This window comes from Limanda limanda, chromosome 20, assembly GCF_963576545.1.
Source record: "Limanda limanda chromosome 20, fLimLim1.1, whole genome shotgun sequence".
NCBI lineage: Eukaryota > Metazoa > Chordata > Actinopteri > Pleuronectiformes > Pleuronectidae > Limanda > Limanda limanda.
Genome location: NC_083655.1, coordinates 9,868,529 through 9,896,433, shown reverse-complemented (window position 1 = coordinate 9,896,433; position 27,905 = coordinate 9,868,529). Strand labels below are relative to the sequence as shown.

The 27,905-nt window shown below is 40.4% G+C and overlaps 3 protein-coding genes and 1 long non-coding RNA gene across 11 annotated transcripts; 2 read left to right on the top strand and 2 right to left on the bottom strand.

Moving 5' to 3' along the window:
• Positions 1–985: 985 nt before the first annotated feature.
• On the top strand, positions 986–12,525 carry sgk3 (serum/glucocorticoid regulated kinase family member 3). 2 transcript variants are annotated; one of them, XM_061093558.1, is made up of 17 exons: positions 986–1,202; positions 6,093–6,273; positions 6,386–6,469; positions 6,671–6,743; positions 6,913–6,988; positions 7,186–7,261; positions 7,641–7,690; positions 7,824–7,881; positions 8,214–8,297; positions 8,398–8,529; positions 9,032–9,144; positions 9,239–9,275; positions 10,138–10,224; positions 10,528–10,623; positions 10,788–10,943; positions 11,158–11,247; positions 11,748–12,525. In XM_061093558.1, exons 2-17 carry the CDS (start codon positions 6,178–6,180, stop codon positions 11,916–11,918), a joined length of 1,479 nt encoding a protein of 492 aa, XP_060949541.1. In that variant the 5' UTR covers positions 986–1,202; positions 6,093–6,177; the 3' UTR covers positions 11,919–12,525. The 2 variants fall into 2 exon arrangements, with proteins under 2 accessions (XP_060949541.1, XP_060949542.1); XM_061093559.1 differs by lacking the exon at positions 986–1,202 and adding an exon at positions 1,373–1,453.
• A 258-nt stretch (positions 12,526–12,783) lies between these two features.
• mcmdc2 (minichromosome maintenance domain containing 2) lies at positions 12,784–26,302 on the top strand. The gene is made up of 15 exons (XM_061094110.1): positions 12,784–12,880; positions 12,980–13,110; positions 13,218–13,277; positions 14,283–14,478; positions 14,624–14,746; positions 14,862–14,963; positions 16,293–16,421; positions 16,600–16,837; positions 16,922–17,127; positions 17,264–17,421; positions 17,829–18,008; positions 18,114–18,253; positions 18,656–18,765; positions 18,983–19,172; positions 26,125–26,302. Exons 1-14 carry the CDS (start codon positions 12,784–12,786, stop codon positions 19,147–19,149), a joined length of 2,037 nt encoding a protein of 678 aa, XP_060950093.1. The 3' UTR covers positions 19,150–19,172; positions 26,125–26,302.
• On the bottom strand, positions 19,389–24,209 carry LOC133026805 (uncharacterized). 7 transcript variants are annotated; one of them, XR_009683226.1, is made up of 10 exons: positions 24,105–24,209; positions 23,489–23,622; positions 22,666–22,737; positions 22,308–22,366; positions 21,402–21,916; positions 20,944–21,009; positions 20,491–20,557; positions 20,005–20,062; positions 19,597–19,650; positions 19,389–19,466 (listed from the first exon to the last, which is right to left on the bottom strand). It is a non-coding gene; the product is annotated as an uncharacterized LOC133026805 (long non-coding RNA). The 7 variants fall into 7 exon arrangements; XR_009683228.1 differs by lacking the exon at positions 23,489–23,622 and having other exon boundaries at positions 21,402–21,467; positions 21,575–21,916; XR_009683225.1 differs by lacking the exon at positions 23,489–23,622 and having other exon boundaries at positions 21,402–21,692; positions 21,851–21,916.
• Positions 25,632–26,484, bottom strand: LOC133027087 (transcription factor 24-like). Its single transcript, XM_061094111.1, has 2 exons — positions 26,032–26,484; positions 25,632–25,745 (listed from the first exon to the last, which is right to left on the bottom strand). The coding sequence occupies exons 1-2, from the start codon at positions 26,482–26,484 to the stop codon at positions 25,632–25,634; spliced, it is 567 nt and encodes a 188-aa protein (XP_060950094.1).
• Between the last annotated feature and the right edge of the window lie 1,421 nt (positions 26,485–27,905).

Here is a 27,905-nt window from a genome sequence, read left to right as displayed (position 1 = left end):
TGATATTATATATAATTTTATACAATAATATTGTCTTTTGCACACTCTGTCTACATATTCTTACACTCATAGTATATTACATTACCTATTGTATAGTCAAATACTTATATTCATACCTCTACTATATATCATATATTATATCATACTCTCTGTATATTCTTTGTATACATAGGTCTATATACACATATTTATAAATGTGTACATGTTATAATTACTATTATTATATCACTATTACTATTATTATTATATATACTGTTGCTGCCATTATTACTATATACTGCTTTTATATTGGTATAATTACTATCATATATAAATATATATTATGTTATATTATATACTATATATACTGTACTATTCTTATATACTGTCTAACAATACCATTACCATCATATCATCAGTACTATTAACATCATCCTGCCACTGCACCTTATCTACCTATTTTATTTTATTTTATCTTGTGCTTCTGTTTTTTATTCTTTCTACCTCAATATTTTTTATTTTATTCTATTGTATTGTATTTTATTGTATTCGAATATACCGGCTGCTATGACAACTTAATTTCCCTTCGGGGATGAATAAAGTACTCTATCTATCTATCTATCTATCTATCTATCTATCTATCTATCTATCTATCTATCTATCTATCTATCTATCTATCTATCTATCTATCTATCTATCTATCTATCTATCTATCTATCTATCTATCTATCTATCTATCTATCTATCTATCTATCTATCTATCTATCTATCTATCTATCTATCTATCTATCTATCTATCTATCTATCTATCTATCTATCTATCTATCTATCTATCTATCTATCTATCTATCTATCTATCTATCTATCTACTGCGAGTATTGTATGTAGTATAAGGTTTTACTCCGGTCTTGTTTTGAAGGGCTGCACCGGACACACTCCTGAGTGTCCTCCCTGAATTGACAGTGGTAGTAGCTGTGAGGTCCCGTGACAAATCTCATTGGAACTTTCTTCGCTTGGGACAGATCGATGTGTCCTTCACCTCCTCCTGTCACACGCTGCTGGACAGAGAGGGGACACACTGTCGGTCCATGGGGGGGCGGGGCTTCTGTCCTCTCTGACACGGGACACACGCACTCTGTGGGGACCGGTTGAACGCTGTGGAGAGAAAGATCCTCACTGGAAACTACGGAAATACACGAACACCGCGTCAGAACGACTGAAAGGTACGTGATGTCCATGGAGACGGAACCTTGGTGTCATGTTGGCTGACTTAGCTTCCACTCGGCCGGGTTGATCGCTAAATACCTTGCAAACCGAGCTTTACAGTGATCAAAGTGGCTTAACGCTGTGTTTAAGTAAAGTTAGACATAACGTTCTTTTGTGTTCGAGGGAAACACTAAAAGTAGAGGAGAAGTTAAACGGAAGAAGAACAAAGCTGAGTTGGCTGATTGGATGTAGCAGCTTTATGCTGTGTGTGAGTATATGAGTGTTTTGTTTATAGTGTGTGTGTGTGTGTGTGTGTGTGTGTGTGTGTGTGTGTGTGTGTGCCATATGAGAGCCTGTTAGAACATGTCAACCCTCTTGTTGTGTGTGTGTGTGTGTGTGTGTGTGTGTGTGTGTGTGTGTGTGTGTGTGTGTGTGTGTGTGTGTGTGTGTGTGTGTGTGTGTGTGTGTGTGTGTGTGTGTGTGTGTGTGTATGTGTTTAATTTGACTCGTGCTCCTCCTTCAATGGCTCGTTTCTCCTCTCTCTCTCTTTTTCCTCCTGGCCTGGAGAATTCTTCCCGTAACACACGTGATCTGTGCTGGTGTTTCTCTTTTTAAAAGTTGTACAGGTGTGAGAACACACAAAAGCCCCCGGGTGACTAAAAACGAGTGTGAGCTGAGGAAATGACTAAATAAAACAGAAGTAGGTGAGGTCACCCACCTACACACAATTCTACTGGGACTGTAGAAAAATTGTGTCAGACCTCGTCGACCAGTGTTCAATAAAAAAAAAAAAAAGAGTTCCAGATAAAGTGTGAGTCAGTGGGATCATACATTGAAATATTTGACTAAACGCCTTTGTGTAGTCAACAACTGACAAACTGTCAAATCAAACAAGGTACACGCTGTCAAAGTGAAACCCCCACTGTGGATGTTGAGTCATCAGCGTTGAATTGCCTGTGGCACTGTATTATCCCGCCTATAGTGTATTCATATTTATATATATTTATCTTGCTCATAGTGTATTCATCGCTCTTATAACATACAATATCTCTTAATACTGTAATATTCCATATGTATTTATTATTGTACAGATCTTATTTATTTACACTTTCTCTTTAAATATGCACATACTCTGCACTTTAACTGCCTTTTTTGCACTTTTGGTTAGATGCTAAACTGCATTTCGTTGTATAAGTACTTGTACTGTGCAATGACCATAAAGTTGAATCTAATCTAATCTAAACCATCTCTAAGGTGGATGATGTGTATGTTAATATGTTTCCTCTCATACTTTTACGTATATTTAAGTTCACATCAAATGCACCTTTGCAGTGACAGGAAGGATAACCTGCCTTCACAATCCTTCTCCTCATATAATCTCCTCTCTTCTGACTATGCTTCAGTATTAACGTAGAAACCTGCTTCATTTACTTTTTATTTATGCGTTCAGAAGTATCTCAGCTGGTTCCTCATCGTAACATTTGTCTAAGAAGAACGTGTCCTTTTTTGTGTGTGTGTAACGAGACAAGTTCTCAGCGATAATAGACGAAGACGATGGATTTAATAAGTTTACACAGTCAACTATCTGACAGCTCTGTGATCACTGGGATGTGAGAGTGTAAAAACCCTCACACTAAAAACACACGCATTAATTCAAATGTTCACATGTCGACCTCATGTGCAGAGAATTTGCTCCGCCTTGCCAAGCTGGGGCATTGAACATTGTGTCATTTCTAATTTCCCACACGGACCATGAGGCATTTATTTTCCCCATGCAGTGCACTGGCTGATTCCAACCTGTTTCTAATAGGAAGTTGGAGCCACAGTGGATGTGTGTAAGCTGTCTGGACGGTCAGGTCCTGGTAGGAATTGGTCCAGATGCTGAGGCCGTTTGCACGCACTGGGGTTGACTCGAGTTCAACCTGCTTCAGCTGCGCGTCTTTATCACAGACCTGACTCTGTTGCATCATAATAAGACACTTACAAGCTAGAATCATGTTTGGCATTCAGTTTTATCCTGGAAATAACAGATCTAATTTAAATATATTCAAACTGCTAAAGTTATTTTAATAAATGTGTTAATTTAAATGTAAAGGTTATAACTGAAATAGGCCGTTTCGCTCTTCATGCTCTGATAAGCAAGTTATCTCCACTTAACATTATCAGCTTGCAGGGGTCTGTGTCTATCAGGAAACAACCTGCTTGTTCGAGCTTTCACATTGGATTAACCCTCATGGCCAGACTTCTGCTTTGTTTTCTCACTAAAAAGTGCTTGTCACACATGTCACCAGGCCACACACAGAGAAAAATTGTATGTGCAACTTCCTCATAGGATATCCACCGGCAAGGATGCGTGTGCTCGAGCTTTGGCAGGAAGTCGGCTATTTTGGAACCTGTGTAGTAGCCCAGCATATTTGCGCCTGTCACCACAAGTTAATTCATGTTGTGGCATGAATGCAGGGGTTGCTGGGCTGGTACCGAAGCTAGGGAGATTGCGTAACATTCATCTTTTTCCACATCATTGCCTTACGTTTTCATTCCTCATAACAAACTCGTTGGCGTCTTTTTGCGGGTGTGGTAGGAGGCAGCATTCCTTATGAAGGAGAAGCAGTGTCAGCTGTAAATGGAAGCTGCACCAGACAGATATAGGTTATTTCCCCCTTGTAGAGAAAATATTTCTGGAATGTCAAAAAGCAGGACCTACCCTGTGACGTACAGAGATAGTTGACCGTAAAACAGGCCCAGATGTGGGGAAGCTCAGGGAAGTGTGCGGGCACTTATGTGTGTACCAGCCACAGCTGCACAAACCTCAGCTTTCAAACACACAAGATGATCTAAGCATTCCCATTCATAGTGGCTGCTAGACGAGACCAATCCTGTGTTTGAAATCTAAGTCTAGCTGCTGCTGATTTCACGTGATGATGGCTTTTCAAATCCGATTTGACTAAACCAAACTAGCAACAGTTTTAATAGACTTTTCTGTCAGAAGTTTATGCATATCTCTGTTTTATAGTCATTGATGAATGAAAAACGATTATTGTTGGATGAAACATTTTCACCTTAGGGTATGATGAATCATTGAAGGCGTTTTGGCCCAATGAAATGGAAAAAGAAAGATTAGTTAGGCCGTGTTGTAACCTAAGATGTAACAGTTTCAAGATAAGAGTTGTGAAAAAAGGAAATGGTTCAAACCTTGGATCTCTATTTGGTCTTGGAGATAAGAGATAGGCAGAGCTAAAACAAATGTAGGAGAAAGTCAGAAGTTCAAACAAAACAGTAGAAGGGAGCTAGTGATGAAGAGGCCGTGAAGGTCCCTCTGACTCCGCACATGCATTTTAAAGAGGGCCTCTCTCTTGCTGTTCCCTCCCCCCCAACGTGAGCAGAATGAGATGACCATCCAGGATGCGTTCAGGACAAATTTGCAGTTGGAGAAGATTAGCTAAAAGCCGGTTTTCTGTGTGTTGTGAACAAACAACGGTAGTGAGAGTAGCAAGGGTTGCGGTTGAAGGGGCGAAAGCACAACTGGACAAACTAGGCTGACCTCACCAACATCAAACAATGGACCAGTCAGAGCAGCAGACAGAGAGCTTTGTTGGGAAAAAAAACAGACATTACATAACTCGTGTTGAAAGAAAAGAAATGCATCTCTCTCTGTTTGATCTGACAGATGAACACAGGAGAAAACTTCTACTGCAACAAATTAGAATTAAGCTCTTTGACTCTTTTCCTCGTGATGAACTCTTTTGTTATTGCAGTTGTCAGGGGAAGGAGTCTCTTCAGCGAGGAGCTTTATTTCCCTCTTTTAAAGGTTAGGAAGAAGGAGGAGTTTGCAGGCTTTTACTCTACTCTCAACCTACTGTGTAACTCCAGCTTCAAAGACCCCTGGATGGTTATTTAAAAATACCTCTCCACTGAGGGGAACCAGCCAGAATGTCACAGACCCAGCGTGTGTGTGTGTGTGTGTGTGTGTGCGCGTGTGTGTGTGTGTGTGTGTGTGTGTGTGTGTGTGTGTGTGTGTGTGTGTGTGTGTGTGTGTGTGTGTGTGTGTGTGTGTGTGTGTGTGTGTGTGTGTGTGTGTGTGTGTGTGTGTGTGTGTGTGTGTGTGTGTGTGTGTGTTTGTGTTTTACGTGTTCACATGTTAAACAGGTCGGTGTGTGATACACGTGGAAGAGACAGACTCTTGTTTCTCACTGGGGTGAATGATATTTATCTGTGGGAAATATGAAAGTGTTCTTTCACAATGAATAATCAGATGAGAGGGAGGGTGGTTTATTCACAGGAAGGAGTGAGTTAACTGGTCACTCAGGAGGAGGCAGCCTCCCTGCCGTCATGTTACAGCTCACTGACTGCCCCCCCCCTGTTGCTTCCTGCGCACTCTCACAACACTTTACTCTCAAAGCACCTCTTCATGAGGTTTCAACCAGGAATGCTTTTACAGGCAAAACCTTACAATAGCTGGCATTGCTGTAAACAAGCGGCTTTTCCATTTTTGGCCATTAGCATCAAAAGTGTCCGTTTGTTTCTTGTGACACTATAACTCTCGATGAATCACAAGCCGGTCTCAGCTGACTATAATGACGTTTCACCCAGTTTTGAAATCATCAAATAACTAAACAAAACTGAAGGAAAAGCAATGTTGGATATACCTTACTTTGATAAGAACTTCTGAAAATGAATTAATTTGAATTTGTCTACTATTAATTATATTACAGACATTACAGACATATATGTCTATGATGTAATTAATACATGAGGATTTGCTTGTAAAGTAAAACTCAGGGATTGATTGTTTATAATATCAGGTCTAGGCAACATGACCACTGTGGGTTGAAATGTCTGGAGGGCACAGAAACCCCAGTTTCCCTTCCTGAATAACAGACTGGCCTGTTCTGCTTTCTCCTCTGCAGCAGTGACCCGGAGTGGCCATGGACCAGTTGCATACTTGAAGTCTCATCCTGGAGGACTCATTACTTGATGACCTTGCACCTTTGAATGCCGACGGCCCCAAAGATGGAGGAGCAATCCGGTCTCCCCAATGTCAGCATACCCTGCCACAATGAGCAGAGGGACAAGAAAAAGCGTTACACAGTGCGTCAATTAGCATTTTTTGAGAAGAATTCATTCAGAAAAATTATATTGTCAGTGTAGAATTAAATCATATTGCATTGACCCCTTGTGTTTCCTTTTTCTTTTTTTTCAGGTTTACAAAGTAATAGTTTCTGTTCGACAACAAGAATGGTTTGTCTTCAGGCGATACGCCGAATTTGACAAACTCTACAACATAGTAAGTTGTGGCTTATTGTCATTTGCAATTTACAGCATATGAAATCTGGAACACATAACCAGAAATGATGTCTTGTATGTATTTATTGTCTTTCTTTAAACGTCTTTCTGTTCAAATTGACATTTTGAATCCTTTGTATACTTTTAGCCATTGATGTTTTACCAGCCAATATGTCATTTTCTCCCTTATCTTTTAACATAGTTAAGAAAACAGTTTCCATCTATGAACCTGAAAATTCCAGCAAAGAGAATATTTGGGGATAATTTTGACCCCGGTAAGTGTTCACTCAATGCTCATGTTTCACAATATGAAGTAACAAATTCCTTCAACCATCATCTAACAGAAACACAAACAGAAGTACAGCTCCAGATGTTTAATAGCATGTTTATGGCCTTGAGTGCTGTGTTTGATTGTATTTCTGTAACAAAATATCCATCCAACAGAGTTCATCAAGCAAAGAAGAGCAGGGCTGCACGAGTTCATCAAGAGGATTGTAACAGATCCTCAGCTATGCAACCAGTACGTTTTCACGTTCTCTCTGTGTCATTTTACTATTATTATTATTATTTGAGTCCAATAATCAAATGAAGTCAAAATGATTTCACCAGGCTTCACACTTGAAAAAAATGAGATAAAGAAAATCAAGAAGGTTCTGCGTTTTTGTGCTTCACTTCATGACATGTCTCTTATGTTTGGTTTGTTTTTAAACATCACAGTCCAGATGTGAGGACCTTTCTACTGATGGACAAAATGCAGAACTTTTCAGATGCCTCTGAGGATGAAGATGACAAAGTAAGCAATTAATTAGTCTTGAGCAATTTGATGAATCATTCTCTTTTTTCTTCTTCATTTGTAGTTTTGTTTTCCTACTGACTACATGTTTTCTGTTAATATGTTATGTAGTGGAGTCAGTAGGTCCTCCACCTCTGTTTTTCTGATGTGGCCAGGCTGTGCCAGAGAGTTGTAGATGCTGTGCACTGATAAGAGTCTCAAGGCTAAATATGAATACAGATTAACCTACTGATATTTTCTTAGCGTAGCACAGATAAAGGCTTTATTCACTGAATCTTGAATCCCTCGTCTGTTAACCAGTGTTGTGTTAGTCTCACTTTTAGCGTTTAGATTTATCTTTGTGTCTGACCCATTTGATGTCTTCCCTTTTGTTTAACAGAACAACTCTACCTCCAGAAACATTAACCTGGGACCCTCTGGAAATCCACTGTATGTTCACTACTGAGTGCTCTGACATTGTTAATATTTTAGCACAAGGCAGATGGCCTTGCTGTTTATTATTGATTGTTTTAAACTTAAACACGTGAAACACAAATGAATGTGGTGTAATTTTTTGTTTCAGTGCCAAACCCAGTGACTTTGACTTTTTAAAAGTCATAGGAAAGGGGAGTTTTGGGAAGGTATGTACACATTACTGAAAAGTACAGTTACTTTAGTTTCAGCACAGAGGGAGAATTCACAAGTTTGCAATATAGTGACTCTGTTTACATAGATAGAATATAGTTTCTTTACATCGAAATCACTTTCACAACTCAATTTGGCAGTTAGATTTATGGATATATACCTACATTCGAGTTGGAAACTTTTTGAAATGTTTCTGTGTTGTTTTTGACTTTGAGGTGGCAGCAGGTTTTAGTTCTGCATATGTTGGCCTGGCCATGTAGGAAGTGAAAAACAAATCGGGAATGTTTTACTGGTTTACACGGTCTGTGTTCTTTCCCTTGTGATGCAGGTTTTCCTTGCGAAACTCAAACACGATGAAAAGTATTATGCAGTCAAGGTCTTACAGAAAAGGGTCATTCTCAACAGGAAAGAGGTAATTTTGAAATCAAATATGACCTTCAGCCTATTCACATTTCAGTAATGTGCGCATGAGTTATTGTTCTTCTACTAAAATCAGCTCTTTTTCAAATCAGCAAAAGCACATCATGGCCGAGCGGAACGTGCTGCTGAAGAATGTGAAACACCCTTTCTTGGTTGGGCTTCATTATTCCTTCCAGACCGCAGACAAGTTATACTTCGTCTTGGATTTCATCAATGGAGGAGAAGTGAGTGGTTTCAGTTTTGTGAATAATGCACTCACATCGAAATCAGTCACACGGTCAAGACAAGATGAGAATGACTCTAAAACACATTATGTCTTAAATAGCTTTAATACATTTCCTCAGGGTAAGAACTGCTGCTTGTTAACATACCTTCATTTGTTTAAAATCTTACTAGAGGTTACTGAATTACTGAGAATAAAGAATGACTCAGAGTGACTTCTTAAATGGATGTCCTTCAAGTGTGGTCAGCCTTTTTAAAGCTGCCATGTGTGAGTGACTAACTACAGTCTGAAGACAAGAACATCAACTTCCAAACATTCTGAACAGGACGATTACAAAAACCTGTAACGTCAGATGAAAATAGATCAGATCAGTGTTTATGGTTTCCAGTCAATATGATAATACATTATTATATACTGGAATATGAAGGTACAATGAAAAAATGAAAAGCTCAGTGAAAATTTGACAATTTATCAAATAATCAACCTGAAACTTTTCGTTTAAGCTCTTCTTCCATCTTCAAAAAGAGCGGACCTTTCCAGAGCCCCGAGCAAAATTCTACATCGCTGAAATGGCAAGTGCTCTTGGATATTTGCACTTGCTCAACATTGTTTACAGGTATGAATGAGATTAATAAGTTAACACATGAAATGTGGCTTTGCAGTGGGTATTTTAAATTAATGTCACTTACTGAAATTGAATTTTCATTCAGAGACTTGAAACCAGAAAACATCCTCCTTGACCAAGAAGTGAGTATTCCTGTTTTTATACATTCACTTTGACAGTTATTACAGTAAATAACAGTAATCGAAAAGCTTCCCTTAACCGCACATAATTGTTTTTAATACATAAGTGCTGCTTAGATTTGTCCGTCTTAAGATTCTGTTTTCATATTTCCTTACTTTACGCTGTAGTCAATGTGATTTTCAGAATTGATGGGCCTGTCTCCATAGCCTACATGCAGATGCTTTGTAAACATGTCAATATTACTTTCCAGTTACTCCTAATGGCTGCATACTTGAATACTTTAATACTTAAAAATTTGAATTTAAAGCCTTGGGTTTGGTTAATTTATAGTTAAGTTTGTTCAGGGAGGGTCATGTGATAAGGGTCTAACTTTTCATTCACCTGCTTCTGGGAAGGTCCCGATTCTCGAGTTGACTTGTGGTTCTGAATTTGGTGATGCTATTCCGACACCCCGTGATTGCGTCAGTCTATAATGTACTACAGGTGATGTTATCAGAAAATAGTTCCAAAGTCACTGATGTTGAGAAGACTTTATGGAGTTTATGGAGCGTTATGGGCGTCATATTTATTACCTAAGAACCTAACATACAATTTACAGCATTTCATTCTTTTCCACGTGTAACATTTAAACACCAGTTGACAACAGTGTCATTTCCAGTTCTAGCTGGAATGAGGGTGATTGGATTAGGACTTACTAATGATTTTCCTGCAGAGCCTTACTGAGAAAGTGAATGGGTCTGACTGAGCTACGCCGCTGCCAACATTCCTCGGCAACAATAGATCCCTCAGTCCCCGGGGATAATGAGCTGCTTGTGCAGCATATGTTGTCTAAAAATGTCCCTGTGTCCTCTTCTCTTTAAAAAGGGGCATATCGTTTTGACCGACTTCGGGTTGTGCAAGGAAGGCATTTCCCAGACCGACACCACCACCACGTTTTGTGGAACACCTGAGGTATGTTTTCATTTTGTACCTGTCTGCCTACTGCCAATTTTGCAACAGGATAGTCCAAAGAAGTCTCACCCTCAGTTTCAGAAAGATACCAGTATTAACACCCTTCTTGTAATTAGCTGTGGTTAATCATTTCACAAGTATGTGTATATTCTAACTCACTATACTGCTGTATGTGTGGGCTATAAGTCACTTTTTCCAGAGTGAAGATAAAAATAGTAGTTTACATATATTTGGTTGATTTATTTTAAGCAAAATGTCAAAGTTAATGTTATATTATTATGTTTGCGTGCTTCAAATGACCAGTACTTGGCTCCAGAGGTCCTGAGGAAACAGCCGTATGACAATACAGTAGACTGGTGGTGTCTGGGTTCAGTGCTGTATGAGATGCTCTTCGGCCTGGTAAGTCTGTGCTTTGATCCCTACCTTCCCTAAATCTCCCTCTGTATTGTTGTTATTATTCCAGTCTGCCACACAGTCAAGATTATTATTAATGTATTTTTTTAATGTCATCACACATGTCATTACATGCCTCTACATCTCTTTCTTTATTTGTCATATCCCAGCCGCCATTCTACAGCAGGGACACACATGAGATGTATGACAACATCCTCCACAAGCAGCTGGCGATGCGTCCCGGTGCGTCCAGCACCGCCTGGTCTCTGCTCCAGGGCCTGCTGGAGAAAGACGGCACACAGAGACTTGGGTCCAGGGATGATTTTGTAAGTGGGATTATTGAACTCTCACCATCCAGATAAGAGTCACTGTATGTATGACAGAATTTCAAATGTTAGCTCCCCCTGGTGGCGGATCTGTAAACGTCCTATACCTGGTGATGCTGAACAAATGTATGGCATCTAGGATTTTAAATCTTACTAACTTCCTTTTATGCATAGTTATGTCCAGGTTACTGTACTATATATTCTTCATTTTCAGAATGAGATCAAAGCCCACAGCTTCTTCTTCTCCATCAACTGGGATGACCTTGAACAAAAGAAGATCACTCCCCCATTCCTACCCAAAGTGGTAAATACTTTGAGTCTCTTCTATTTTTTATTTATCCTTTTAGTATTTTAACTATTTCTGGCTTAAAAGTCGCATTTGTGTATCCAGTACAGTCAAGATGCAGCCTGTAAGACTAATTGTCTTTCATAACAAGACAAGTAGTCTGATTTAAAATGATTTTAGACGACCCCACAGCGTGATGTACCCATCCTAATATTTCTCCACCTGATTAGAGCTCTTTTCTTGTGTGTGTGTACAGACCGAGCACAACATTAACCTTATATTTTAAAGTATGCTTAAATCTAGCGATAGGGCCAGCTTGTCTTCTTCATAGACACTGATCAACAAAGTGGAATATATGTTAAAGGCGTATTAAGTGCACTGTTTGTTTGACTTTTACTCTTTCATCTCTTTATTGAAAGACCTTTATTGTTGTAAAGTTATGAATACACACAGACATGTCTTGTATTTGTTCCATGATTTTTAATACGACTCATACTTTTACTCCTCTCTCCCCCCAGAGCTCGTACTGTGACATCTCAAACTTTGACACCGAGTTCACAGAGGAGATGGTCTCAGACTCTGTGTGTTGGTCTCAAGAACATTCCATAGTCAACGCCAGTGTAATGGAGGCCGACGATGCCTTTGTGGGCTTCTCCTACGCCCCGCCGTCTGATGACTCTTTCCAGTGAAACATTCCCCGAAAGCCTTAACCATCGTAACTTATTTTGATTAAAGGGAAGCAATTTTTACCATGGATGAATTTGTTCTATGAAGCCAAAGCAACCAGCTGATAGGAAACAGCACTAAACTATATTGTGATTGGAAAAACAAGTGCCAGAAAAGTCTTTATTTTTTACCTATTTGTATTTATATAAATATATTATACATAACAGATGATGTTTTTAAGAATTAAGGACGACCATTCGCTATTAATGCAATTTCTGTACTTTTCAACAATGAGCCTTTATAAAGCCTTAAATTTGTCCCTTCAATGACATCAAAGAATCAGGTTCTGAAAGACTTGAGCAATTCACTGGACTTAAAATGTCACTGTTTGACTGTCCATGTAATTACTGTACAAAACAAAATCATGTATCATATTAACTAGGTGGGAAATAGGGGGAGTACTTGAAAGACCACTGAAATATGCATTTTGGTTTATAGGTCACGTTTATAAAATAAAAAATAAATGTACTTTTATCAGATAATTTTCACTTTGTCTTTTCAAGGACTGTGTGGGTTTTTATTATTATTGTGAACTGTCTGTGTTTATTCATAAAATACTTCAAGATCCACGATGCTTTGCTTCACCTGGTCATTTTAGTAGTTCCATACAGAGTAATAAAAAAAATCTAATAAATAATCTGAGTGTGTGTTCTGTTGTAATACATTATTTCCCTTAATGTATAACTTGTATTTTTATTTATTAAATTAGTTTTCAGATGACCCTGTGAGTGGTCTCCATGGCAACCTGGTTGAAGCTAGCGCGCTAACGTTGGCTGGTTAGCCGACATGCTAGCTGTTCAGCAAAGTTGTTGTTATTATTGAGTGGAGATGACGGACGTGTTGTCGTTGAAAGAATCCGTGGTGGTCTATCTGGACCGGAGCGGTGGTCTTCAGAAGCTGACCGAGGACTGCGAGCAGTTCGACGGTGAGCCTGAATCTGAACTCATGCTAGTCGCTACAAGAAATGCTAAAAACCCGTCGTGCTACATTTAAGCTAGCTCTCCCCACTGTGCTGACTCAGCAGATCCCCACCATGTCGAGGCGGTGTACAGGTTCTGCATCTCCGTGAATCCCTCTGACGTCATGGAGGTGGACGCGGTGCTGGGCCACTGTGTCCTGCACGAACCCCTGAAGGCCACAGCACTGTTTCAGTCTGTATGTGTCAAAGCAAACAGCTGTAATCCAAACAGAGCACAGCCATCTATCTACATTGTAAACTTCTGTGAGGTGGATTATTTACTTTTTCGAAATTCCTCATTCAGGTTTGCTTCCTGGCCATAAAGACCCTCTCGCTTGTTGAGAAAATAGTCACAGAGAGTCAGGTAGGAACAATAAAACAGATGAACCACAGATGTGTTCTTCACCTTGCTCACTGTGTTTAGTTTAAAGGGATAGTTCACCCCAAAATGAAAGTGTAGGAGTCCACAACACACTTCTGGAGTTTCAGTGGTAAACAGCATCGCAGCTGAATCAAATACAATTGAAGTCAATGTGGATTTGTTCTTTATATAAATAGCTTTTTGGGGGGGCATATTCAATCCTCTTTTTAATCCATGGAACCTTTACAGAACACAAGATTGTTTTCTATCCAACTACTGAAGTAAAAAAGTCCAGAATTAGTACATCTCCCTCTGGTAGGGTATGAATATGCATCCCTGACACACGTAGGATACGCTTGGCTGTTTTTGAACCCTACAAAGGCATCCCTGCAGTATGAATTATTTTTCAGCAGCAATAAGCTTTTAATCATGTATTAAGCTTTTAATCATCTAAATATTTTCTTCTAAGTATTTGCAATGAAAAACTCTAGTGTTATGCGCATCGCAGCTGAATCAAATGGAATTGAAGTCAATGTGGATTTGTTCTTTAAATGTAAACAAAAAAAATCTGAAATAATGATAACATGCCTCCATACTGCTCCTGTAAGCTCAGACATACAAATTTGACTTGAAACAGCATCATTTAAACACTAGCCCAGGAAGATATCGGAGCACATTAAGGCTAAAAACATGGTGTTCATGTCAGGTCGAATTTGAATGAGCAGTATGGAGGCACTTTATGTTTTTTTTCTGTTGTTTTATTACATCTGAAGAGGAGTCAGTGTTTCCCCCGGAGACTCCTAAAGTGTTTTGTGGACTCAAACCCTTTCACCCACCCCTCCATCGACGTAGTGCTGAGTGGATAATGAGTGAATTCTCATTTCTTCAGGTTAACTATCCCTTCAAGAGCCATAACAAGTAGCAGTTAACACAATGAACCTTACATGCCTGCATCTGACTGAACTGGATCATCCTGTTATCCTGACTCATGTGGCTGTTCTCTTTGAGGTGAATGTAATACTGAAATTGACACACCTGCCTCCGTACCCTGAGTACACGTTGGACCTTGGCAGTTTCCCCCGAGGATGTGGCTCCATGAGGCCTGTCTCCATGGAGGGCCTGGTCATTGCCATGACGAGGGTCACCAAATACACCCAGGGGGCCCGGTTCCTCTGCGTTGACGACGACTGCCCCTGCTCTACGGGTACTTTGTTACCTCCCAAACCCTCTCTACAGATTTCTCTCAGCTTTAAGTAGTACTATTAGGACAGATCACACTCAGTGGGATTTGTAATCAAATTGTATGTTTAAATTCACATTTGATTGCATTTCCATGATTCCGGCCCCAGGGTTCCACCACATCCGAGTTCATGCACCCGGAGCCACAGAGTCGGCGACTGTGAGAAACGACTTCAGCTGCCTGATGTGCAACTCTCCACTGAAAGAGGATGTGAAGTTCAGAGTTTTGGGAGGTGACGATGGGGTTATTACCAGAAGTGATAACTGGGCAGAAGTGGTGAAAAGAAAAACTTGTGTTGTGTTTTTTATGTTCTGCATTCATTCACGTGTGTGTCTTTGTGGAGACAGACAAACAGCTGGTGGAGCTGATCCATGTCGAAGCACTGGACGTTCTAAATGGGCATCAGCAAAGCTCACTCAGATACCAGTCTGTCACCCTGTTTCTCAGAGGTAGGTTTACAAAAGTCCACTCTCCACCTACATATAATGTCCTCCAGTCAACATAGTTATTGATTTCTTTAAATTAAATCCCAAAAATGTGTTAACTATAGCATAATGGTCCACATCAGAGTGATATAATTGCAGAACAACATAGAAAATACAATTTTTATATAAATAGCTTTTTGGGGGGGCATATTTTATCCTCTTTTTAATACATGGAACCTTTAAAGAACACAAGATTGTTTTCTATCCAACTACTGAAGTAAAAAAGTCCAGAATTAGTTCATCTCCTTCTGGTAGGGTATACACATGCATCCCTGACACACGTAGGATACACTTGGCTGTTTTTGAACCCTACAATAAGCATCCCTGCAGAATGAATTATTTTTCAGCAGCATTAAGCTTTTAATCATGTATTAAGCTTTTAATCATCTTAATCTTTTCTTCTAAGTATTTGCAATGAAAACCTCTAGTGTTATGAGGTTTGGCAGTTTACTGTATGGCAGCATTGGTATGAAGACTGATGGAAACTGCCCATTAACCAGGCAGCTGGTTCAACCATCCATGTCAGAATGCAGCTGCTCTGTTGAGGAGTCCTCGACCAAGCCGGAGCAGCCTCAGAGACCATATCCTGCGATGCACTTAGCCTTTTTTTGATTATTTGCATCGAACAATAGCACATTTTGAATTTAACTGGGTTAAAAGGCCAAGTTTTTATTTGCAAGTTAACATCTTAAATGAAAACACTGTACTGTTGATTAATATCCTCAAACAATTCAAAGGGTATTGTTTGTTTGTAAAACTCAATTTCTCATTACTTACATTCAGTCCCAGTCCTGAATAATGTGGTTGTCATAGCTTGTATTTACACCCAGTCAGATGTATTGAGGTTTGTCATTAATTTTCTCCAGCTTCCTAAATGAGAATAACTTTGGAACACAAACTAAGTGGGGGAGAGTTCAAATAAACAGATTTCCGTGCAGGCAGCCGCACACAGTGCCTCCTGGAGGGATATTAAGTGTTTCTGTCCCCTCTAATAACATTGTCCAGTCAGTACCCCTGAGATCTTAGCAAATCTCAGCACCAGGATTAACATATTCTGTTGACCCAGTCCTGTGGAGGAATTCAATACACAGGGTTCCCGTTACTAAACATATATGCTAATAAGTAGAAGGAACACTCATTAGCTGGCTGTGCATTTCGCACACAGAGAAATCTTTGTTCTTAAGGCCTCGCTCTGTTTCTCTTGGCAGTGGTTTGTAGGTGGCATGCATGTTTCTTCAATAATCGAGGACAACCCCTTTGAGTGTTATTGCTTTGTTTCCCCTACTCACACAGATGAGCTGTGTAACTTGATGAGAATTGGTCGACTCTACAGGGTGCTTGGCATTCCTGCACATGTCCACCAGTGGCCCAATATTACCTGGAGTGTGGAGGCCAATAGTGTCCGACCGTGGGAGCCAGAACGTAAGGCAGTAAATAATTTCATATTAAAACCATCAAGTCTACAGAAATCCCTGCCACAGACACATTGATAACATCTTAACATGATATGATTCTGATAATACATTTCTCATCTTATATGCAAAATCGTGCATCGTTACTACATTTAAATATCTGCCATGTGTCACAATTCTACCGACAGATCCCCATAAAGTCAGTGTCAGGTTCCAAGAGCTGTTGAAAGCCACAGCCTCTTCTCCCTGGAGGTTCTCTGCTATTGCAGCTCACTGCTTTGGGTTGGATGTATCTCCTCCAGGCTTGTACAACACACTGAAGCTGGGTTTGTTGCTCAGCTTAGTGCAGACCAGAGCAGATGCAAAAGAAACATGTCACAACTTGGATCTCCTCGTCATCACGACTAACACCCTTGTATTAGACAGGTAAAGGAGAGTTAGGTGACTTGAATGATGCCACCCAAGACATTACTCTTCCGCATTACCCATCACCCTTTGTGTTTGTGCTAGATTGTTGACACACAGTTTGGGTTTGGCCATTCGCGGGGTCAGACATCAGGCCTCAGGGGAGATGTTTGCATCCCTGTCCCGGGACGAACATGGAGCAGGCACTGCCAACATCCATGCTGGTTCTGCCCTGCTAGCCACAGGGGGCATATGCATGGTAGGAGATCTTGGGTGTTACAAGAAGGACAAGTTGGATTCCATCCAGTCAGGTAAAGCACCAAATGGATTAATAAAACATGTTTTGCATTAGCTTAAATGAGAGGATTATGTCAGCTTTAAAAAAAATGGGTAATTTCTGCCATATATATTAATAATTGTATTTTAATCCTTTGAATGTTATCTCAGTTCTGGAGAGCCGCACGGTGTCTGTATTCATCCCAGGAAAGAAATACGGTGAGGATGCTGACCAGCAGCTTTCCTTCCCGCTCCACTGCAGCTTCTGGGCCCTCACAGACCCCTCTCAGCGTTCAGGGAGGACAGACTGTACTGTACTGGGAACAGCAGTGAGTCCAAACACAATATGATGTCGTATTAGTATTGTATAGCTCACTTAAAACATCATCTCAATGTGGACCAACAGGTCTGAATTAAGGTTTTTGTGTAAAATCCCATTCCATTCCACTCAGATGTTGTTTGTAGATAGCACATGCAAAACAGGAAATTGAGACAATTTACTTCTGTTGAAGGAAATGCCCTGCCCAGAAAACATGACTTCACAGCAAAGCCCTTGAGAATATTCAATGCTTTAGTTTCCTCTTTTGCAGGGAAGCTGTAGACAACAAACTGTATAACAATTCTGTAGAGCTTTCTTTAGATATAAAGTTATTTTCCTATTTATCATTATCATATTAGAACTTTAAAAAAATTAGACAACTCTCTCTCTGATGCCAAGTCTCTTCTCTGTGAGCAGGAAATGGGTCCCGTACCATTTCAACTGGCAGACAACTTTGGCCTGGTCATTCGGAGTAGGGATATGATGGGAGAGCAGGCCCTGCTCGCCCAGACTGTCCACACCCTCCAGCAGTCAGTACAGCCTGGAAAACCCCTCTACCCACCCGGCTGGGAGTTCTCCTCTCAAGACTACCAGGAGGTTAACAATCACCAAGTCATTTTTATACGAATCCACTGTCTTCATTTTAGCGTTTATTCATTTAACTTGAATTTATATTGCTGTTCTGAATTATTTATCTTCCAGCTGGTAGCCCACGCTCGGAGTTTACAAGTGGAGCTTAGTCCTGGAGCTGAGAAAATGATCCATGGTTACTATATGGCCAGCCGTAGAGTCAGAACCCAGAGTCAGGGTGTTAAGATATCAGTGGCCTCCATCAAACTACTGTAAGCACTCTACTTATATAATATTGATACTTGACTCTTTAATATTCCATTTTCACTTCTTTGAATTACCAGAGAGACTATGTAAAGATCACGAGCCAGTCTGGTGTAATGTAATTTAATATCCACTAGGTGGAGAACTCCTTCATAAGACCATTTTTCTTTTGGCAATGACAGATGTTTACAAACCTTTTCACCACAGTGACCTATTTTATGTAGAAGTAAACCTGTGGACATAAATCTGAATAAAGATGTTAAATGGAGTTTTAATTCAAAATGTATTCTCATTACCTGTACAACTTAGTATCATGTTATCCCACTTGATCCAAATTTTAATTCTTTTCATACAGCATATTACTTGTGCAGTAGTTCATTTAAATGCCACTATTCATGTTTTATTTTAAGGATCTCTTTGGCTGAAGCTCACTGCAAGTTAAGTCTCAGAACACACGTGCTGGAGGAAGACGCTGTCATCGCTGTGCTACTCTGTGAAAACTCAGTCACTCTCAAGCACGGTACTAAATGAATGATCACTCCACCCTTCCCATAGAGTAAACCAACTACAAAACAAATCATTTCTCAAAGCAAAATCGTCCATCACATGTTCCATCATTGAAATTAAGTACTGCTGTTGTGATAGTCTCTTGTTATTTATCCTAGTTGTGATTAGTTGTAAATGGTGGCTATGTAGACTATATATTTTTTTTTAAGTTTGCCTCCCTCTTCCTCCAGGGGCCTCTGCTCTCATTATTCCACCCGACGCAGTGTTTCTCTGTGACCTGGAAGATGTGGACGGTTTGCACAGAAGAGACATGGCACTGGATATGCTCCACCAGAATATCCTGCGCTTCATTTACGCCTACGCACCAGGAGCAAACAATTACATCACAGAAGAGTAACATTAAGATCCAACAATAAAAAGGTAAGCAGCACAAGATCCCACGAACTGATTAGACCTAGTGTTCATCCTTTCATTCCTTCACAGCTGTGTACTCATTAAACAGATACTGGCACACAAAGACATGTTGAATTTAGTGTAGCAGTGGTTAAAGAGTTGCTAGAAACTGGTAACCAAAAACATCTTAAATATGTAACAGAGAAAGACTTGCAAAGAAAAAAAACTCAGATAAAGCCCAGGCACTTTTTGCTAACAAGTTTTATTCAGAAAAATATTTAATAATCTCTGCCAAATGGTGATCCATCAGTTCCAGGTACACTGTAAAAGACATGGACAACAGTCAGAGAGATGACAGAATGAATGATGTGCAAAGAGCTATATGTCAATACTCAATAGCAACATAAATGTAATGATAACAAGTTGACAGGGATTTGGAGTTGGTACCTACGTTTGAAATTAGGTTTTCCTATAAACATGTGATCAGTCAACTGGCTCCGTAACCCTGCCAATAAATACAAAATAAATTTCAGTTTAATTGAGGGGAAAACAAAACATTTCTATGGTATTACATCTTTGTCTTTTAGTTCAGTTAGTAACATTCTCAGCATCCTATTTTGGTCTGATGGGTAAACAGCGATAAAATCAATTCATAACTACTTCAAAAACAAGGCATAAACCAGTGAAATGAACATAAGAATAGATTTTAAGATCTATCAATCAATCAAGTTTTATTTGTATAGCCCACATTCACATATAACAATTCGTCTCATGGGGCTTTAACATTGTGTGACATCCTCTGTCCTTAACCCTCAACAAGAGTAAGGAAAAACTACTAAAAACCCTTTTCACTACTTACCAGGGATGAGATAACGCTAGTTCTCAGAGACTTTGACTCCATTACAGCAGCTGCTTATCTGTTAAAAACGGAAATGAATCAGTTCTCTACACAGCACTCAAACCTTACACGTTGATGGGTCAAGATGGCATTTCCTGTGAAATCCAGAACATTGGGACAACAGCGCCACACGCAGGGTAAAACTATACTTGCAGCTGGTAATTCAGTAGTCACAGTCTCACCACTTTTTTGTCTGACGGGTAAACGGCAAAGTTGTTAACTCATCACTATTCCAGCTGCAAGAGGTACCATCTCTCAATGTTAAAAAAAAAAAAAATCACCTAAGAATTTAGCCGTTATGGTGCAAGTAATAGTTTGGGAAATAATTTATGAGGTTTGACTAGTTGTACATTGCCTTCCGAATAGTTTCAGATATAATCATATTGTTTTGTGCAGCATCAATAATTTCGCAATGTAAATAATAACATGCTGTAGTTATGAACTCACCTCCTGATCAGCACAGGATTATACTTCAGGTGCATCTCCAGCCACCATATCATATGATCCGAAGCACCTGAGGGAATAACAGGAAATTTCAGGAATGAGATTGACCATAAAGAAAAATAGTGTTGGGCAGGGTACATCTATAGTTGCAGCTGGTAATTCAGTAGTCACAATCTCACCACTGTGTTGTCTGACGGGTAAACGGCAAAGTTGTAAACTCATCACTATTCCAGCTGCAAAAGTTGCCATGGCTCACAATCCAGAAAGATAATATACTTGAGCCATTTCGTATTTATCTGCTATTTGGTAAGTTAAACTAAAGTAGTTATCAGAGTTTTAAGATATTTAACCAGTTTGGAATTATTGTGAAATCGTTTCCAATTCTACAAACTAAATATTTTAAATCTAACGTGCTCCAGGAGCATTAAAAAGGACGTACTGTAGTAGGGAACTCACCGCATCAGCACAGGACCCAAGGGATGACACCAGGTTCATCCTGTCACCTCATGTAATCAGATGCAACTGAAGGGAAAAACAAAATCAGAAATGGGATTGACCAACTATCGCACCATAGGGTTTGGATTAAGCAGGGTGACAATAAGGTTGCAGCTGGTAATTCAGTCGTCACAATCTCACCACTGTGTTGTCTGACGGGTAAACGGCAAAGTTGTAAACTCATCACTATTCCAGCTGCAAAAGTTGCCATCGCTCACAGTCCAGAAAGATAATAGACTTGTGCCATTTTGGATTTATTTGCTATTGAGTAGGTTAAACTGAAACTAGTCATCAGGGTTTTAAGATATTTAACCAGTTTGGATGTATTGAGAAATAGTTTCCAATTCTACAAACTAAATATTTTAAATTTAACGTGCTCCAGGAGCATTAAAAAGGACGTAGTGTAGTAAGGAACTCACCGCATCAGCACAGGACACAAGGGATGACACCAGGTTCATCCTGTCACCTCATGTAATCAGGGAAAACTGAAGGGAAAACAAAAACAGGAATGACCAACTATCGCACCATAGGGTTTGGATTAAGCAGGGTGACTATAAGGTTGCAGCTGGTAATTCAGTCGTCACAATCTCACCACTGTGTTGTCTGACGGGTAAACGGCAAAGTTGTAAACTCATCACTATTCCAGCTGCAAAAGTTGCCATGGCTCAGTCCAGAAAGATAATAGACTTGTGCCATTTTGGATTTATCTGCTATTGAGCAAGTTAAACTGAAACTAGTTATCAGAGTTTTAAGATATTTAACCAGTTTGGATTTATTGAGATATCGTTTCCAATTCTACAAACAAAATATTTTAAATTTAACATGCTCCAGGAGCATTAAAAAGGACGTAGTGTAGTAAGGAACTCACCGCATCAGCACAGGACCCAAGGGATGACACCAGGTTCATCCTGTCACCTCATGTAATCAGGGGAAACTGAAAGGAAAAGAAAAACAGAAATGGGATTGACCAACTATCGCACCATAGGGTTTGGATTAAGCAGGGCCACAATAAGGTTGCAGCTGGTAATTCAGTCGTCACAATCTCACCACTGTGTTGTCTGACGGGTAAACGGCAAAGTTGTAAACTCATCACTATTCCAGCTGCAAAAGTTGCCATCGCTCACAGTCCAGAAAGATAATAGACTTGTGCCATTTTGTATGCATCTGCTATTGAGTAAGTTAAACTGAAACTAGTTATCAGAGTTTTAAGATATTTAACCAGTTTGGAATTATTGAGAAATTGTTTCCAATTCTACAAACAAAACATTTTAAATATAACGTGCTCCAGGAGCATTAAAAAGGACGTAGTGTAGTAAGGAACTCACCACATCAGCACAGGACCCAAGGGATGACACCAGGTTCATCCTGTCACCTCATTTGGCAACTGAAGGGAAAACAAAAACAGAAATGGGATTGACCAACTATCACACCATAGGGTTTGGATTAAGCAGCGTGACAATAAGGTTGCAGCTGGTAATTCAGTAGTCACAATCTCACCACTGTGTTGTCTGACGGGTAAACGGCAAAGTTGTTAAATCATCACTATTCCAGCTGCAAGAGCGGCCAATGCGTAACAAATAATTGGGATTGGGAATTCTGTCCAAGTTTGACGCATTGAGCCTTGCTCTCCAGTGCAATTCTACCACAATCATTTAAAATATAAAAATACATGTAGGAACTCACCTCCTGTTTAACACAGGACACATGATAACATCAGGTGCATCTCCAGGCACCACATCTTGTAACCTGAAGCATCTGAAACGAGAAATGACAGGACTAAGATTAACGTTGGAAAAGAATTATCTGCATCCTTTATAAAAACAAATATTCGTCTGCCGTTTTAGTAAATCACAGTTTCACCACCTTATTGTCTGATTGGACAGCAATAATGAATGAGTTAAGTCATAATTATTCTAGCAGCACAATGTTGAACACCTGAGAAATCGCCTTAACATCCACAGAGGGATTACTAAGTACACAGATAACACTGAGCATCTGGAGACTTTGGTAATTTATCATTATGGTTGATTTCAAACATTTATTAATATATCCCTTTATATTAGCAGATGATGGGCCAGTTATTGCTTCAGCCATTTCCCCCTGCATTCCTAAAAAGACGAAAGCCACATGCATATAAAAATCATGATACATTTACAGTCTTAATTTGTTTTCATCCCTATTTCAGCCACGATTCAAACCCCACAAGTCTGTCGCAGTAACTTAACCAAACCTCACAACTAATTGCCCTCAGGAGTCTCGTATTGATTCAAAGCTCACATGAATAAGACCTACTGAAGGAATAGCCAATATGGCGAGGACAGATGAGTGATCACCCGAAGGTCAGAGGGGGCAGTGTAACGCAGCTTGGGAGCACGGCGACCACCGCAGGTCTGAGGACGGGTTCAACAGCAGGTCACGACCTCTGCCATGACCTCCAGTCCTCAGAAGAGATCATGATGACTTTCCACAGTGAAATAATGGGAGGGGAGGGGGTCGATTCCCTTACCAGCCGCTGTTCTGCTGACCCCTGGACACGGCCAGATACGGTGCTGTGTGAAGCAGAGTGACGGGGGGGGCGCCTTCCGCCTTTGAACTGTCTCTAAGAATGATTTATTGCGTTTCTTCAGGGAAGGGACCCGTCTATAGACAGACATTGAAACCGAATCAGTGGGTTCGACTGGTTCTACATTCCGCCTGCAACATGGCAGGGTTTTTTTCTACTCTAAAATGAGCCTTAGAAGCAAAAACACACCAAAAAAAGTAATTCGGATGAGACACAACTTAAGCCCTAATTTGAATTCCATTTCAAATCCACGTGTTACAGGTTAGTTGCCAAGAGATCAGAGAAATTACCGTGCAATACTGACTTTAATTGATCAACTTTGAATGAGGGTATTATAACATATTATAGGTAATTACGGTGTTGAAATCTTCACGACAACCACTGCAGATGAGCTGTAGCACACTCTCGGGTTACCCACGTGGCGGACATGCTATCTAGCTTCATGCTAACTAGCTTCATGCTAACTGCCAGCAGGCCAGGGTCGGTTTCAAACCGGTTTTTCCAACTTCGCTACGAGTTGCACAATTTAACACACAAACCCAACTCCACCGTCGCTTACCTGCATGTGTGGAGATTCCTCCAAAAGAGGACATGGTTCAGCCGGGACACAGGAGGAAGCACGACCGCTCTCCACCATGTCTCCGGGACGAGAGGCAGCTCTTCCGGTCCCGGCTCCGGAAACTGCGCCGTAGATCTGCGCACTGCGACTAGAGGTGGCGAGGAGGGTCAAACACCTCGCACTATTTAAGACGTTTTTATTTCAATAAGGTAACCCGCTGATTAATGCATTGAATCCTTTTCATTACCCACAAGTGCCAGAACTGGAATCCTGGTTATATTATTATATTTATAAAAAACGTTCAAAATAGATTACAACCTTTTTTTAACTGCAACCTCCCCGATATCCTACAAACTAAATATGTACTGTCCTTCCGCCCCCATAAAATGTTGTGATCTGCCTGCGCATTTTGAAATATATGAATTGAACAGATATGAACGTAATCATTCCAAATTTGTATTTGCTTAAATGTTGAAATGTTTCATGCGTGAGGTTTATTTTCTTATTATTTACGTTATGAAAATAGCTGGTGTTGATTTTTCGAAATATGGGTAGCCTGATTCTTGTTGGATTTATTTTTCAAACTCATTGTGGTCAACGTTTAAGCCCTGCTGAAACTGAAAGAATATGTTCTACAGACATTTAGTCATCTATCTGTATAATATTCTTTCTTTTCTCATTTAACGCATTGGATCTCTACCAGACTAAAGAATACTGAAGTCAGTATTTATGCTGTAAATCAATGTTGTGTTTTCACCTATTAAAACCTGAGTCTAGCCTGTAACTGAGTATAAGTACATCAACCAATGACCACAAGAGTAAACTTAAATGATCAGATAATAATAATAATAATAATAATAATAATAATAATAATAATATGTTCTTAAAAATGCGGATTATATATTATTCAAATAAATATAAATTGTATTATTTTCTTTTTAATACCATAAACAGGTCTGATCGTCTGGGGCGTTTTTCATTCATTTTTCTTTTCTTTTTCTTTCAATCATCGTCAAAGACCTTCGGAGACTCGTCTTCTCTTTCACCGAGGTCATTTATTCACAAACACATTTACAAGCATGCGTGTAAAAATGAGCCGGAACATGAGCTGGAGAGCCCCCATTGTTGACTCTCGCTGACAGACCACTTCACATGACAGATGTTAAGTTATTCACACATGCATTTAGTGCAAATGTTTTCAACTCAAAGTGCACACCTCAAGCATGACGGACTCGTTACCCCGCGGAATTTCCGAAGATGATCGCGACATGTATGGAACTGCACGATGCAGGGCAAAACAAGGACCAGCCAAAATAACAACAAAATGTAAAATGCCTTCTTTTGGAGAAAAAAAATATACAATAAAAATTCACAAGTAATATATTAATTTACAACGTCTTCCTACAGGTAGGGCTTGTAGGGGGAGTGGAATCAGGTGAAGGATAATTGTTCTACAGTCAGTGGACAAGTGATGAGGCCGAAACAGCGTCAACTCATGCAATTGTGAAACTGCTCCACACAAGTGATTTATTTCTTGGAGGTGGACGATGATGGACCTTGGTTCTCTGACTCTGAGGAGTGTGTGTTGTTCAGGAACTGTCCGGAGGCACCGACGTACAGTCTGGAGCGCATCGGCCATTTCTGCAAGGACATTTCATATGTTAGTAAAAGAGAAATGGATATATATATGTATATATCTCAAATAGGCCCCAAAAGGCCAGTGAGGAGGATGTTGCATGCTTAGAAAAAATGTCAATTTAAGTCACATATAAGATAAGAATAATACGTTTTCCTTTTTTCAGATCTACTAAAATAATTTAGAAACTAAATTGATGCTGAATACACAATCTGACACAGAAAACAAATGTAACAAATCTAAATTACGGTTATCATTATGATGGTCGTTATTATTGTTGTTTGCACTGACCTTCACAGGGTGCAGGTAGCCATCTCCCTTCAATGAGCGTAACGCCTCTGTTTGTTTTGTGCTCTCTCCCTCCTCCGCACCTTCCTCCTGCAGTGTCCGAGTCAAATGGGCAATATATGTGGTGGCCAGTATCAACACGTCGAGTTTGGACAGCTTGGTGTCCGGCGGCACCGAGGGCAAAGTCCTCTGCAGCTCCAGGAACGCGGTCCTCAGCGTCTGTACGCGGCTCCTCTCCCGGGCCGCGTTCGCCGCCGCCGGCCGCCCCCTGCCCCCGAGGCCGCTGCTGCAGCCCCCCTGGAGCTCCCTGGCCCCCTGGAGCCCCCTGGCCCGCTGGAGCTCCCGGCGACCACCGTCCGGACTGGGGCTGGAGCTGGGACTCGACGCGGGGCTTTCGTCCGCCACCGTCCCGGAGCAAGTGCCGCTGTCCATTCGGAGCGTCTGTCTTCCCACCATCAGAGTGCGATTAAAGAGCTGGAAGTTAGATACTAGAAGTTAGTTTTAATAGTTTAACCTGCTTGGCACGATTTATATGAATTTAAGTTAATACTGCAAAAGAGTAATTTAGATAACACATTATTTATTTAGGATATTTTCAGTCATTTACCTTCTGTTCTGTTAAACGTAACCCTTTAACTTATAGCCTACTGAAATCTACAATTGTACATGTAAGTTATTGTATTTGTGTATTTATTAAACGATAACTTAAGTTCCAATTTTTTAGATGTTTGTTGTCAAATTGCATGGTGATCCAAACACACAACTTCTTGTTAATCCTACAGTTAATCTCCTTACAAAACGTTGACAATACGTATGACAACAGATTTTTATCCATAGCTCCGGCAAATCCAACAGAATGTGTGCTGATGGCTCGGTGACATGTCAGAGTCCCTGCAGCCAGGCGGTGCACAAACTGCTGGGATCTCTGTATTATGGAGTTTATTACCTCTGGTGTTTCTCAGCGTCTTGAGAACCGACATGAAGGCGATCCAAAGAGTGCTTCGATGGGACAGAGGATTGGCTCTTCAACCTGGAACAGTCCCAGTCGACGTCCAGCTTATCCTTAAATAAAGTGGCGCGTCTGCAGAGAAGGCGCGCAACGCTCCCTCCTGTGCGCGCATCCAAACCCTTCACCTGTGTGCGTAAAAGTCTCAGGAGCCCTTAATTTATTGGATACACAAAGCGGCGGACGAGTATTTCCCTCCGACCTAATTAATCACTCCCTCCTGAAGGAGAAGTCCGCTCCTTTCCCCCTCTCCCAACTTATTTCTGAGGGCAGCAGAGGCTCGTTTTCAACGCCAGAGGCACAACTCCCTTTTTTCCTCGAACGCTGAAATGTGGTAGGGCCACATCCTCGCTCTAATTGGCTACGAACCTGACACTGTATTTTTTTTCAAGCCTATCAAACAGTGGGAAACGGGAAGAAATTGAGTCGAAATTACCTCAAAATCGTGCTTCACTATAAAGGCTATATCGTCAAAAGGCTATTTGCAGTGGACCGTGAAGACAACCTGACAAGTGTAAGGCGATATGCAAAACATGGGACTAATTGTCAGGGTGTGTTGAATTGCATTGGAGCAGCTAATAAATAAACTGCAGCGCTGCAATCAACAGGCAGGCGTTGGGGGAAATTCTTGGGAGAGTCATAAATTAATCACTCTGATTTCCAGGGCTCCAAACGGAGATGTCGGCAAATTAATGAAAGGAATTATTCATAATGTGTATGTCCTCGGACTGTTCTTAATAAACATTGTTTTTGTAAGGATGAAGTATACCAGCGTTGCCCCGGGACGCTAATTACAAGGTGAAGTAAGAGGAGGTTAAGTAAGCTGGTTTCCCTAATTACCCCCCAACATCTTTCTGGGGTTACACGCCCA

Bases quoted from the DNA above. Each gene is read 5' to 3' on its own strand.
- sgk3 (XM_061093558.1), top strand. From the start codon at position 6,178: ATGCCGACGGCCCCAAAGATGGAGGAGCAATCCGGTCTCCCCAATGTC. The intron at 6,989-7,185 runs GTACGTTTTCAC...TAAACATCACAG, and splicing joins GATCCTCAGCTATGCAACCA to TCCAGATGTGAGGACCTTTC. The intron at 8,298-8,397 runs GTAATTTTGAAA...TTTTCAAATCAG, and splicing joins TCATTCTCAACAGGAAAGAG to CAAAAGCACATCATGGCCGA.
- mcmdc2 (XM_061094110.1), top strand. From the start codon at position 12,784: ATGACGGACGTGTTGTCGTTGAAAGAATCCGTGGTGGTCTATCTGGAC. The intron at 17,128-17,263 runs GTAAAGCACCAA...ATGTTATCTCAG, and splicing joins GTTGGATTCCATCCAGTCAG to TTCTGGAGAGCCGCACGGTG. The intron at 18,766-18,982 runs GTACTAAATGAA...CTCTTCCTCCAG, and splicing joins CTCAGTCACTCTCAAGCACG to GGGCCTCTGCTCTCATTATT.
- LOC133027087 (XM_061094111.1), bottom strand. From the start codon at position 26,484: ATGGTGGGAAGACAGACGCTCCGAATGGACAGCGGCACTTGCTCCGGG. The intron at 25,746-26,031 runs GTCAGTGCAAAC...ATGTCCTTGCAG, and splicing joins GCTACCTGCACCCTGTGAAG to AAATGGCCGATGCGCTCCAG.